The 13,296-nt window shown below is 41.6% G+C and overlaps 1 protein-coding gene across 9 annotated transcripts in view; it reads right to left on the bottom strand.

Moving 5' to 3' along the window:
- The window catches only part of RYR3 (ryanodine receptor 3), a 991,818-nt gene that overhangs the window by 612,140 nt on the left and 366,382 nt on the right, over positions 1-13,296 (bottom strand). For all 9 annotated transcript variants that reach the window (XM_056545312.1, XM_056545313.1, XM_056545314.1 and 6 more), the window contains 3 exons: positions 6,972-7,776; positions 3,242-3,442; positions 3,040-3,142 (listed from right to left, as the gene is read on the bottom strand). In XM_056545312.1, the coding sequence (XP_056401287.1) occupies positions 3,040-3,142; positions 3,242-3,442; positions 6,972-7,776 (1,109 nt within the window). The remainder of the gene's footprint in view (positions 1-3,039; positions 3,143-3,241; positions 3,443-6,971; positions 7,777-13,296) is intronic.

Below are 13,296 nucleotides of genomic sequence, written 5' to 3'. Positions count from 1 at the left end.
ATCTCTGGAGATGGACTTGTAACCTTGAGATTGTTGATATTTTTCCATAATTTTGGTTCTCAAGTCCTCAAACAGATCTCTTTTCCTCTTTCTGTTGTCCATGCTTAGTGTGGCACACACAGACACACAATGCAAAGAACAAGTGAACTTCTCTCCTTTTTATCTGCTTTCAGGTGTGATTTTTGTATTGCCCAGACCTGTTACTTGCCCCAGGTGAGTTTAAAGGAGCATCACATGCTTGAAACAATCTTATTCTTCCACAATTATGAAAGGATGCCAATAATTTTGTCCAGCCCATTTTTGGAGTTTGGTGTGAGATCATGTCAAATTAGCTTTTTTCCTCCCTTTTTTGGTATAGTTCCAAAACATGTGTATATCAAAACATGTGTGACTGCAATCCTTTTCTGTGAGAAATACTTAATTTACTAGAATTTTTTTTAGGGGTGCCAACATTTACGGCCATGACTATATATATATATATATATATATATATATATATATATATATATATATATACACACACACATACATACATACACAAACGCTACATTTAAAACAGTTTTTTAGTTGAAACTGGTTTTCCCTAGTGAAAACCAGTTTTGACTGAACGCCTCTGTGGAAACTAGAATTTACTGCTTTTTTTTTTAGTTCAAACCAGGGTTTTACTAAACCCCATCGTTCAAACTAGAATTTACTGCTAATACAAAAATGAATGTTGTATCCTATATGTTATGCTGAATATTGCATCCTCAACAAATGCTATGTAATAATAAGAATGTTTTTAATTCCCAATTAACACTTTTAACTGATTTGTTTCCCTCAAACAAGTTTACCTAGTTAAAACTAGTTTTAAAACCAAAGTCAACTATGCATACCAAGCTCCTCTGAGTCACCTAATACCTCTGCATCATCAGGTGCTCAACTTTCTTCATGTATTACAGTCATTTCATCCAAACTAGTTTTCTCAGGTGTAACTGAGTAATTTTGTTACAACTAGCTTTCTTCAGTTTAAACCAGTTTTAACTGACATTCTGGTTTTTGACTAGCAGTAAATGTATAGAATACATAGGCATGCTTATGTATTGTCATTTTTATAGTTCACTTTTATATTTTGTACGGGTCAATAAAAATGTAATTTTACATTTTGGAGCCTGTCCATATTGTTGTGCATCAATACATCTAATGTACACCAAAAAGGGGTTTTGGTGTACATTAGATGTATTAATACACAACAATTTTATCTGCTGGGCTATAAGCTCATTTATGGCTCATCTACAAAACAAGCTGTATATTATTTCTGAAGACAGGACACAGTGTAGAGATAAAACAGCCAAAGATTGTTTACATTCAGGGCTTAGCTTTCCCTGCACAATGACCTCTGCATAGGTTACTTATCTAGCATGTCTAGAAAACTCTTATAGAAGTGAATCAGAAAAGCATATATCTAAATAGTATTAAAAACATAATAGTAATGCCCCATAATAATGTACTAAAATGAAATTTAAAAAAATGAAAAAAAAATTATATCTGGCTCTTATCAGTACAAAAAAATATTCGTGACACATTCACTTGAAGTAACATACATTGATTTATAGCAGAAATAATATTTAAGTAATATCAAATTAAAGTTCAGAGATCACATCACAAAGTGTATGATCATGGGATAAGACAATTTTTTTTGTATTAAATAGTTTTTGTTTAAAATTGGAGGAATATTGAGGTACAGCATAGCCCCATGGAAATATTTGGGTGATAGGATAGAGCTCTGTACAACCTAAAGACTGTAAAAAGCCATAATACTAACTTACTTTTGCTGACACTACACTTGGATAGCTAGTTAACTGCAATGCAAGAACAACCTCAAAACACCAGTTGGGGTTCCCTTCACTGAACATTAAAGGTCTTTCAAAACTCTCTTAAAGAACTTGCTAAACTATGTGGAAACTATAAACATGATCCCAAATACTCTAAATTGCGAATGTTTTGATCAGAACAAATGTCTTGTGTGTTGAAAAAGCACAACCATATAAAAACTGATAAGATTAAAGGGGTATTCTAGGAAAAAAACTTTTTTTTTTTTTTTTCATATCAACTGGCTCTAGAAAGTTAAACAGATTTGTAAATTACTTCTATTAAAAAATCTTAATCCTTTCAATAATTATCAGCTGCTGAAGTTGAGTTGTTGTTTTCTGTCTGGCAACAGTGCTCTCTGCTGACACCTCTGCTTGTCTCGGGAACCGCCCAGTTTAAAGGAGGTTTGCTATGGGGATTTGCTTCTAAACTGGGCGGTCCCCGAGACACGTGTCATCAGAGAGCACTTTTTTAATTTTTTAATAGAAGTAATTTACAAATCTGTTTAACTTTCTGGAGCCAGTTGATATATATATATATATATATATATATATATATATATATATATATAAAGTTTTTTTTCCTGGATAACCCCTTTAATGGTCTTGCAATTCAGTTTTCAGCTTAGTTTCAACTATGAAAACAGAGTAGCTAAAAACTCTCAAATGAGTGACAGTTTGCAGAAAAGCAGCATCTTAATCCTTCCAGTACTTATCAGCTGCTGTTATGATCCACAGGAAGATTTTTCTTTTTGAATTTCCTTTCTGCCTGACCACAGTGCTCTCTGTTGACACCTCTGTCCATTTTAGGAACTGTCCAGAGCAGGATAGATTTTCTATGGAGATTTGCTCCTACTCTGGACAGTTCCTGACATGGACAGTGTCGTCAGCAGAGCGCACTGTGGTCAGACAGAAAGGAAATTCAAAAAGAAAAGAACTTCCTGTGGATCATAACAGCAGCTGATAAGTACTGGAAGGATTAAGATTTTTTAATAGAAGCAATATACAAATCTGTTTAACTTTCTGGCACCAGTTGATTTATAAAAAAAAAAAAAAAAAAAAAGGTTTTCCAGTGGAGTACCCCTTTAAGTTTCAAGAAAGCTGTGAGCAGTACAGCATCCTGAGCACATGTATGGGCAACCAAAAGTCACATGCAACTTCTACACAACATTAAAGTATCTAAAATTACCGCAGTGCATTAGAAGATCCTCGTGGAACTCATATAGTTCATCCCGTATCTCTTCAGGGCAAGGGCTATCTTCTTGTAGTTGGAAATTTAGAAGCATGTTAATCTTTAAATAGAAAGATAAATGGTCATTTTTATCTGCTTGAGATGACATGAAAAAGCTAAAGACTTCTGTTGGTTGTAATCTTTTGTTGGTCAATCTTACCTGTTCTTGTGGAGGAGAGCGGAATTCCCTTGTTTTCTTGGCTGTCAGGGCAGCAGACATGTTCAGTGCCTGCATCAGTTCATTGTAACGGAACTTCTGATTATATTGAAGCTTGGACACAAAGTTATCAGAGAAGGAAACAATGGACTCCACGCGATGCTTCAGCTCACAGTCACAAAAATAATGAAGTAACTCACACATCTATAAAGAATAATAAGTTACATGTGAACAAAATAGTCTAACGCTCAATGCCTCTGCATGGGCCCCAAATTGTCTTCTATAATTTAGCAGCAAATGGTTAAGACACATTTCTAGTCCTACAATTTCATTGCAAAAGCATAAGAAGCATTTCTAGCTCTACATTCGCCATGTTCAAGTACTAGATTCTGATTGTTGTACTTTAAATTGGGAAGGAATTTTACACTAGACTGGGGCGATTGGAATCTGCCTCAGAATGGCTGTTTCTGGACCAACAGTAGGGTTATTGTAATATGTAATGCTTTGTAGTATGTTATTGTATATGTAATGCTTTGACAGAAGCACCTTGTGGATCTGAGGCATAATAATTTAGGAATGCCTTATTGCATTATTGTTGTTCCCACTTAGTCAGGAAAAGTCTAGTATACTGTTGTTGGATTACAGGAATTGAAAAGGTATTCCCATTTTAGAAAGTGGTAGCATAGCCTCTATTATTGTATCTCCAGCAGTTACCATACACAATGGGGTTTATTTACTGACGTGATCCCGACTCTTTTTTCTCAGGTTTTGCGCCCAAACTGTGTCGCACGTTCCGTTCAACACAATTTATGGCCAAAAAAAAAACAAAACGCTCCATTGTACAAGGAAAACCAGAAAAGGGGAGTGGTCACTGTATTAAAGGGGCGTGGTCCTGACAAAAGGGACATGTCACCGACAGTTTTGAAAAATCCCAACATATTTACTGAGGTTTCCACAGAAAATGTGGTGGATTTGAGCTGGGAAAAACCCAATCTGCTCTGGTCTGAGATCGAGGAGACCAGAGCAGAAGATAGCCGATAATACTGATCAGTGCTATGTCCTATGCATAGCACTGAACAGTATTAGCAATCAAATGATTGCTATGGATAGTCCCCTATGGGGAAATAAAAAGTGTAAAAAAAAAAAAGTTGAAAAATGTAAAAATAAAAAGTAAAAAAAAGTGAAAAATACCCTCCCCCAATAAAAATTACAATTGTCAGTTTTTCCCACTTTACCCCCAAAAAGCAAATTTTTTTTTTATAAACATGTTTGGTATCGCCGTGTGCGTAAATGTCCGATCTATCAAAATATAATGTTAATGATCCCGTACGGTGAACGGCGTAAACGTAAAAAAATAAAGGCCAAAAATGCAGTTTTTTTGGCACATTTTATTCCAAAAAAATAATACAAAATTATTGAAAAGTTTTATATATGCAAATGTGGTATCAATAAAAATACAGATGATGGCACAAAAGATTAAGCCCTCATACCACCCTATACATCTAAAAATGAAGAAGTTATAGGTGGTCAAAATAGGGCAATTTTAGATTACTGATTTTGTACAGAACGTTTTAGATTTTTTTTAAGCGGTACAAAAATATTAAAGTATCTAGCCATGGGTATCATTTTAATCATTCTGACCCACAGAATAAAGAACACATGTCATTTTTACCATAAAGTGTACAGTGTGAAAACGAAACCCTCCAAAATGTGCATTTTCATAAAAATTTCCTGCCTAAAATTTTTTTGGGGGCTTCACCGTACATTTTATGGTAAAATGAGAGGTTTCATTACAAAATATAATTGATCACGCAAAAAACAAGCCCTTATATCGGTCTGTAGATGTAAATATAAATTAGTTATGGATTTTAGAAGCGAGGAGGAAAAAACGAAAACGCTAAAATAAAATTGGCATGGTCCTTAAGGGGTTAATGATCCGTTATAATGACTTGTTAACAAAACCATTAAAAACGACCGTTACAAAATCCCATTTTAGTCTATGGGATTTTTACATTACCCGTTTTAACCCGTCATAACCCGTTATTAATAACGGACATTATTTTGTGATGGGAGAAAGAACGGAAGAAATAGTACATGTACTATTTCTTCTGTTCTTTCTCCTGTTACAAAATAATGTCCATTATTAAAAAATGGGCTATGATGGGTTAAAACGGATAATGTAAATATCCCATAGACCATAAGGGGATTTTGTAACGGCTGTATACGGGGTTTTTCCATTTTTGCATTTTAGTTTTTTCCTCCTTACCTTAAAAAATCATAACTCTTAAAATTTTGCACCTAAAAATCCAAATGATGGCTTATTTTTTGCGCCACCAATTCTACTTCGACATTAGTCATTTTACCCAAAAATATACAGCGATACAGAGAAAAAAATCTTTGTGAGACAAAATTGTAAAAAAAAACAACGCAATTTTGTCACTTTTGGGGGCTTCCGTTTCTACACAGTACATTTTTCGGTAAAAATGACACCTTCTCTTTATTCTGTAGGTCCATTCAATTAAAATGACACCCTACTTATGTAGCTTTGATTTTGTCGTACTTCTGGAAAAAATCATAACTACATTGAGGAAAATTTATACGTTTAAAACAGTAATTTTCGGACCCCTATAACTTTTTTATTTTTCCGCGTATGGGGCGGTTTGAGGGCTAATTTTTTGCGCCATGATCTGAAGTTTTTAACAGTACCATTTTTGTATTCATATGACTTATTGATCCAATTTTTCATGATATAAAAAGTGACCAAAAATACACAATTTTGGACTTAATTTTTTTGCGCGTACGCCATTGACTGTGCGGCTTTAATTAATGATATATTTTTATAATTCTGACATTTCCGCATGTGGCGATACCACATATGTTTATTTTTATTTATACAGTTTTTTTTTTTAAATGGGAAAAGGTAAGGGGTTAATTGATCTTTATTCACTTTATTCACTTTTTTTTTGCAATGTTATTGCTCCCATAAGGGGCTATAACATTGCACACGCTGATCTTTTACATTCATCAATGGTTTTTCATAGGAAATCATTGATCAATGATTCTGCCACTTGATTGCTCATGCCTGGATCTCAGGCACTGAGAAGTCATTCTGTGATCGGACACCAGGAGACGGGGTAAGGGACCCTCCTGCTGTCTCCCAGCTGTTTGGGATGCCACAATTTCGCCGTGGACATCCCGAACAGCCCCCTGAACTAACCGGCAATGATTTACTTTCACTTTAGACATGTCGTTCAACTTTGAACGCCGCGTCTAAAGGTTTAATAATCAGTGCCGCGCTATTAGCCACGGGTCCCGGCCGTGGCCCCACATTATAGAATGGGAAGCGGACTCAGGACATACATTTACGTCATGGGTCCTTAAGAGGTTAAAACGGATGAATATATAGTGTCAAAGGGGCCTTAGTAAATAAACCCCAATGAGTGGAGCAGCAGTGTGCATGTTTGACTTACAGCTTTATTCCAGTGAGAAACTGAGGACACCGTTTTTTAGATCACAGGGTGTCTTAGCAGTAAGACTTCACATGATCATACATGTATCCCCTATTCTGTGGATAGTGGGTAAGTATTAAGAGCTGGAAACACCTTTTTACTATATAAAAAGATAGATAAGGGTCAATACATTCATATACTAGATAAGGAAGTAGTTGAATGTATGTTGGCTTCATTAAATATACATGTTATACTAATAATTAAGTCCTCATTAAGAAAATTACCTGAAGCTTAACAGATTCTGGTAATCGAGTCTGCAGAAGACCTTTAACAGGAGCTCTGGCTTCCCTTGTCGCTTTCTCTCCAGCCTCCACAGCTTTTTCCTCATCTTGTGCTACCTCCTCCTTCTCAAAGTTCTCTTCTGCATCCTCTTCTTTGTGGTCACCAAAAACATTTGGATCAATAAGTAGCAGAATTTGACGGACATCCTCATCCTCAAAAACTCCCATTATAAGAAGAGTTGCAATGAGCTTTAGCACTGGCACAAACTGGAACTCCACTCTGCCCCCCACGGGATCTCGGATATGGTCTCCACTGCTTTGTACTGCCTCTGTTAACATGCTGATTGCTTTGGACTTGAGGATATCAACAGGAATCTGTGGGCCATGTTGCTGTCTGTCTTCTCCAGTCAATATTAAGCAAGGTACTGTAAAATGAAGATCAGATTTCAGGCAGGTACTGCGACCTACCCCAGGTAGGCCATGTCTTTTGGACTCATCAGGGAACAGTCGGATTTGCCTTGTCTCATCAGTTATTGGAATAATAAACTCATTGTTCATCATTAGCTTTCCCTCTTTGGCAGACTCCAGGTAGATACTGATAAGAAGGTTATAGAAACCTGATCTTAAGAGACCAGGTAGGTATTGGTTATCAATGGTATACAAAAGTTGGGACTGATCCACATGGCTGCACAAGGCATGGGCCACACGATTGTTACCCAGAGCACAAACAGCACAATACAGCTTCAGGGTGTGATAATGGAATTTCATCAAATCTTCCTGCTCTGAAAGCTCTAAAATGTCAATACACCTGATAAAAAAAAAATATATATATATATATGAAATGGAGAAATTTCACCTAAAAAGTCATAAATAAATGTATATATAAAAATATCACAGTTTATAATTCAATCCTTGCAGGTACAGTGTATCATGGTTACTGATGTATGACCAAGCACCTAAGCTTTTACTGTACTGTAAAAAAAAATATATTTTTTAACCCCAGTTTTTCCTTGTCAAGACATCTGTACCCTTTTTTAACATATTTAGAGACTCTCTTGTGTCATGTATTGTGTTGATGGGCTGGCACAAAACAGTCAGGTCCATAAATATTGGGACATCGACACAATTCTAAGATTTTTGGCTCTATACACCACCACCACAATGGATTTGAAATGAAACGAACAAGATGTGCTTTAACTGAAGATTGTCAGCTTTAATTTGAGGGTATTTACAACCAAATCAGGTGAACGGTCTAGAAATTACAACAGTTTGCATATGTGCATCCCACTTATTAAGGGACCAAAAGTAATGGGATAATAATCATAAATCAAACTTTCAATTTTTAATACTTGGTTGCAAATCCTTTGCAGTCAATTACAGCCTGAAGTCTGGAAAACATAGATATCAGCAGACATTGCTGGGTTTCATCCCTGGTGATGCTTTACCAGGCCTCTACTGCAACTGTATTCAGTTCCTGCTTGTTCTTGGGGCATTTTCCCTTCAGTTTTGTATTCAGAAAGTAAAATGTATGCTCAATCGGATTCAGTTCAGGTGATTGACTTGGCCATTGAATAACAGTCCACTTATTTCCCTAAAAAACTCTTTGTATGCTTTGGGTCACTGTCCATCTGCACTGTGAAGCGCCGTCCAATGAGTTCTGAAGCATTTTGCTGAATATGAGCACATAATATGGCCCGAAACACTTCAGTATTCATCCTGCTGTTTTTGTCAGCAGTCACATCATCAATAAATACAAGAGAACCAGTTCCATTTGCAGACATACATGCCCATTATGCCATGAAACTACCACCACCATGCTTCACTGATGAGGTGGTATGCTTAGGATCATATTCCTTTCCTTCTCCATACTCTTCTCTTCCCATCACTCTGGTACTGTTACGCCTAGCGCTCCGGGCCCCCGCTCCTCCCCGGAGCGCTCACGGCGTCTTTCTCCCTGCAGCTCCCCGGTCAGTCCCGCTGACCGGGAGCGCTGCTCTGTCATGGCCGTTGGGGATGCGATTCGCACAGCGGGACGCGCCCGCTCGCGAATCGCATCCCAGGTCACTTACCCGTTCCCGTCCCCTGCTGTCATGTGCTGGCGCGCGCGGCTCCGCTCTCTAGGGCGCGTGCGCGCCAGCTCCCTGAGACTTAAAGGGCCAGTGCACCAATGATTGGTGCCTGGCCCAATTAGCTTAATTGGCTCCCACCTGCTCCCTGGCTATATCTGGTCTCCTCCCTTGCACTCCCTTGCCGGATCTTGTTGCCCTTGTGCCTAGTGAAAGCGTTTTGTGTGTTTAAAGCCAGTGTACCAGAACTTCTGCTATCTCCCCTGACTACGAACCTTGCCGCCTGCCCCCGACCTTCTGCTACGTCCGACTTTGCTTCTGCCTACTCCCTTGTACCTCGCCTATCTTCAGCAGTCAGAGAGGTGAGCCGTTGCTAGTGGATACGACCTGGTCACTACCGCCGCAGCAAGACCATCCCGCTTTGCGGCGGGCTCTGGTGAAAACCTGTAGTGGCTTAGAACCGGTCCACTAGCGCGGTCCTCGCCATCCCTCTCTGGCACAGAGGATCCACTACCTGCCAGCCGGCATCGTGACAGTAGATCCGGCCATGGATCCCGCTGAAGTTCCTCTGCCAGTTGTCGCTGACCTCCCTACGCTGGTCGCCCAGCAAGCTCGTCAGATCGCCCAACAAGATCACCAGCTGTCGTACTTGACCACCATGACACAGCAACTCCAGTCACAACTACAGCAAGTACAGTCACAGCTACAGCAGCAACAACCATCTCCTCCGCCAGCTCCTGCACCCCTTCCGCAGCGAGTGGCCACTCCTAGCCTCCGCCTGTCCTTGCCGGACAAATTTAATGGGGACTCTAAGTTTTGCCGTGGCTTTCTTTCGCAATGTTCCCTGCACTTGGAGATGATGTCGGACCAGTTTCCTACTGAAAGGTCTAAGGTGGCTTTCGTAGTCAGCCTTCTGTCTGGAAAAGCCCTGTCATGGGCCACACCGCTCTGGGACCGCAATGACCCCGTCACTGCCTCTGTACACTCCTTCTTCTCGGAAATTCGAAGTGTCTTTGAGGAACCTGCCCGAGCCTCTTCTGCTGAGACTGCCCTGCTGAACCTGGTCCAGGGTAATTCCTCCGTTGGCGAGTACGCCATACAATTCCGTACTCTTGCTTCTGAACTATCCTGGAATAATGAGGCTCTCTGCGCGACCTTTAAAAAAGGCCTATCCAGCAACATTAAAGATGTTCTGGCCGCACGAGAGACTCCTGCTAACCTGCATGAACTCATTCATCTAGCCACTCGCATTGACATGCGTTTTTCTGAGAGGCATCAAGAGCTCCGCCAGGAAAAAGACTTAGATCTCTGGACACCTCTCCCACAGTCTCCACTGCAATCTGCGCCTAGGCCTCCCGCCGAGGAGGCCATGCAAGTGGATCGGTCTCGCCTGACCCTGGAAGAGAGGAATCGCCGTAAGGAAGAGAATCTTTGTCTGTACTGTGCCAGTACTGAACATTTTTTGGTGGATTGCCCAATCCGTCCTCCACGTCTGGGAAACGCACGCTCGCACCCAGCTCTCGTGGGTGTGGCGTCTCTTGATGCTAAGTCGGCTTCTCCACGTCTCACGGTGTCTGTTCGGATTTCTACTTCAGCCAGCTCTCCCCTCTCAGCCGTGGCCTGCCTGGACTCTGGAGCTTCTGGGAATTTTATTCGGGAGTCCTTAGTGAATAAATTCCGCATTCCGGTGACCCGTCTTGTCAAGCCACTCCACATTTCCGCGGTCAACGGAGCCAGGTTGGATTGCACCGTGCGTTACCGCACGGAGCCCCTCCTAATGTGCATCGGACCTCATCACGAGGAAATTGTATTTTTTGTCCTTCCTAATGGCACTTCTGAAGTTCTCCTTGGACTACCCTGGCTTCAACACCATTCCCCAACCCTGGATTGGTCCACTGGGGAGATCAAGAGTTGGGGTCCCTCTTGTTCCAAGGACTGCCTTCAACCGGTTCCCAGTACTCCCTGCCGTGACCCTGTGGTTCCTCCTGTATCCGGTCCCCCTAAGGTCATTAAGGACTCTGCCTGCCACAGGAAATGCCTCTCCCCCCCTCCCAGTCCCATCAGGCAAGCCTCTGTGGCCCCTCATGGCCCTCGTCCTGGTGTCACACTGCCCCGTGCCAGGTCTCGCCCTCTGCCCTCTCTCCCCATTCCTACTCCTGCTGTTCTGCCTGCCGTTGAGGAATCCCTCCATCCTTTCCCGGTGTCCTCATCCCAGGGGAGGCAGTTACCGGACAAAGAGAAGGGGAGACCTAAGGGGGGGGGTACTGTTACGCCTAGCGCTCCGGGCCCCCGCTCCTCCCCGGAGCGCTCACGGCGTCTTTCTCCCTGCAGCTCCCCGGTCAGTCCCGCTGACCGGGAGCGCTGCTCTGTCATGGCCGTTGGGGATGCGATTCGCACAGCGGGACGCGCCCGCTCGCGAATCGCATCCCAGGTCACTTACCCGTTCCCGTCCCCTGCTGTCATGTGCTGGCGCGCGCGGCTCCGCTCTCTAGGGCGCGCGCGCGCCAGCTCCCTGAGACTTAAAGGGCCAGTGCACCAATGATTGGTGCCTGGCCCAATTAGCTTAATTGGCTCCCACCTGCTCCCTGGCTATATCTGGTCTCCTCCCTTGCACTCCCTTGCCGGATCTTGTTGCCCTTGTGCCTAGTGAAAGCGTTTTGTGTGTTTAAAGCCAGTGTACCAGAACTTCTGCTATCTCCCCTGACTACGAACCTTGCCGCCTGCCCCCGACCTTCTGCTACGTCCGACTTTGCTTCTGCCTACTCCCTTGTACCTCGCCTATCTTCAGCAGTCAGAGAGGTGAGCCGTTGCTAGTGGATACGACCTGGTCACTACCGCCGCAGCAAGACCATCCCGCTTTGCGGCGGGCTCTGGTGAAAACCTGTAGTGGCTTAGAACCGGTCCACTAGCGCGGTCCTCGCCATCCCTCTCTGGCACAGAGGATCCACTACCTGCCAGCCGGCATCGTGACAGGTACAAGTTGATCTTGATCTCATCTGTCCATAGGATGTTGTTCCAGAACTGTTAACACTTTTTTAGATGTCGTTTGGCAAACTCTAATCTGGCCTTCCTGTTTTTGAGGCTCACCAATGGTTTACATCCTGTTTTCACTCTGTATTCACTCTGGTGAAGTCTTCTCTTGATTGTTGACTTTGACACACATATGCCTACCTCCTGGAGAGTGTCCTTGATCTGGCCAACTGTTGTAAAGGGGGTTTTCTTCACCAGGGAAAGAATTCGTCAGTCATCCTCCATAGTTGTTTTCCTTGGTCTTCCGGGTCTTTTGGTGTTGCTGAGCTCACCTGTGCGTTACTTCTTTTTAAGAAGGTTCCAAACAGTTGTTTTGGCAACGCCTAATGTTTTGGCTATCTTTGATTGGTTTGTTTTGTTTTTTAAGCCTAATGATGGCTTGCTTCGCTGATAGTGACAGCTCTTTGGATCTCATCTTGAGAGTTGACAGCAACATATTCCAAATAGCACACTTGAAATGAACTCTGGACCTTTTATCTGCTCATTGTAATTGGGATAATGAGGGAATAACACACACCTGGACATAGAACAGCTGAAAAGCCAATTGTCCCATTACTTTTGGTCCCTTAGCAAGTGGGAGGCACATAAGCAAACTGTCATAATTCCTACACCGTTCACCTGATTTGGATGTAAATGCCCTCAAATTAAAGCTGACAGTCTGGAGTTAAAGAAACTCTTGTTTCCAGACTCCAGTTTCTTGTTTCTTTCATTTCAAATCCACTGTGGTGGTGTATAGAGCCAAAAATGTTAGAAATTTGTCGATGTCCCAATATTTATGGACCTGACTGTAAATGTGGTAATAATCTTCAAACAGGGCTCTAGGTCTTCCCCAGGTAATTATTGACCAGTAAGCTTAATGTCCATTGTGGGAAAACTGGACAATTTGAAGAGCTCATAAGGGACTAAATTCAGGAATACATAGGGGGTAAATAGTATTATAAGTGAAAGCCAGCATGGGTTTACTAAGTATAGAAGTTGTTTAACCAACCTAATTTGCTTTTATGAAGATGGGAGCAAAAGCCTTGACAAAAAGAGTTGGCCGTGCCTATAGTATTTCTGGATTTTGCAAAAGCATTTGACACTGTATCCCATAACTTTATTAGCCTTGACAGCTGCTGCCTCGCACTAGTCATTAAAGTTGAACTTACTGTCCACAAAGACCCCCAGACCTTTTTGGTAGTAGTTTAACCCAGTGTTTTATTATTTCGCACATAATTGTACATTTTGTTTTT

The sequence above is a fragment of the Hyla sarda genome, chromosome 11 (assembly GCF_029499605.1).
Source record: "Hyla sarda isolate aHylSar1 chromosome 11, aHylSar1.hap1, whole genome shotgun sequence".
NCBI classification, from domain to species: Eukaryota; Metazoa; Chordata; class Amphibia; order Anura; family Hylidae; genus Hyla; species Hyla sarda.
Note: the sequence above shows the minus strand (reverse complement) of the source record. Positions and strands in the feature narration are given on the sequence as shown.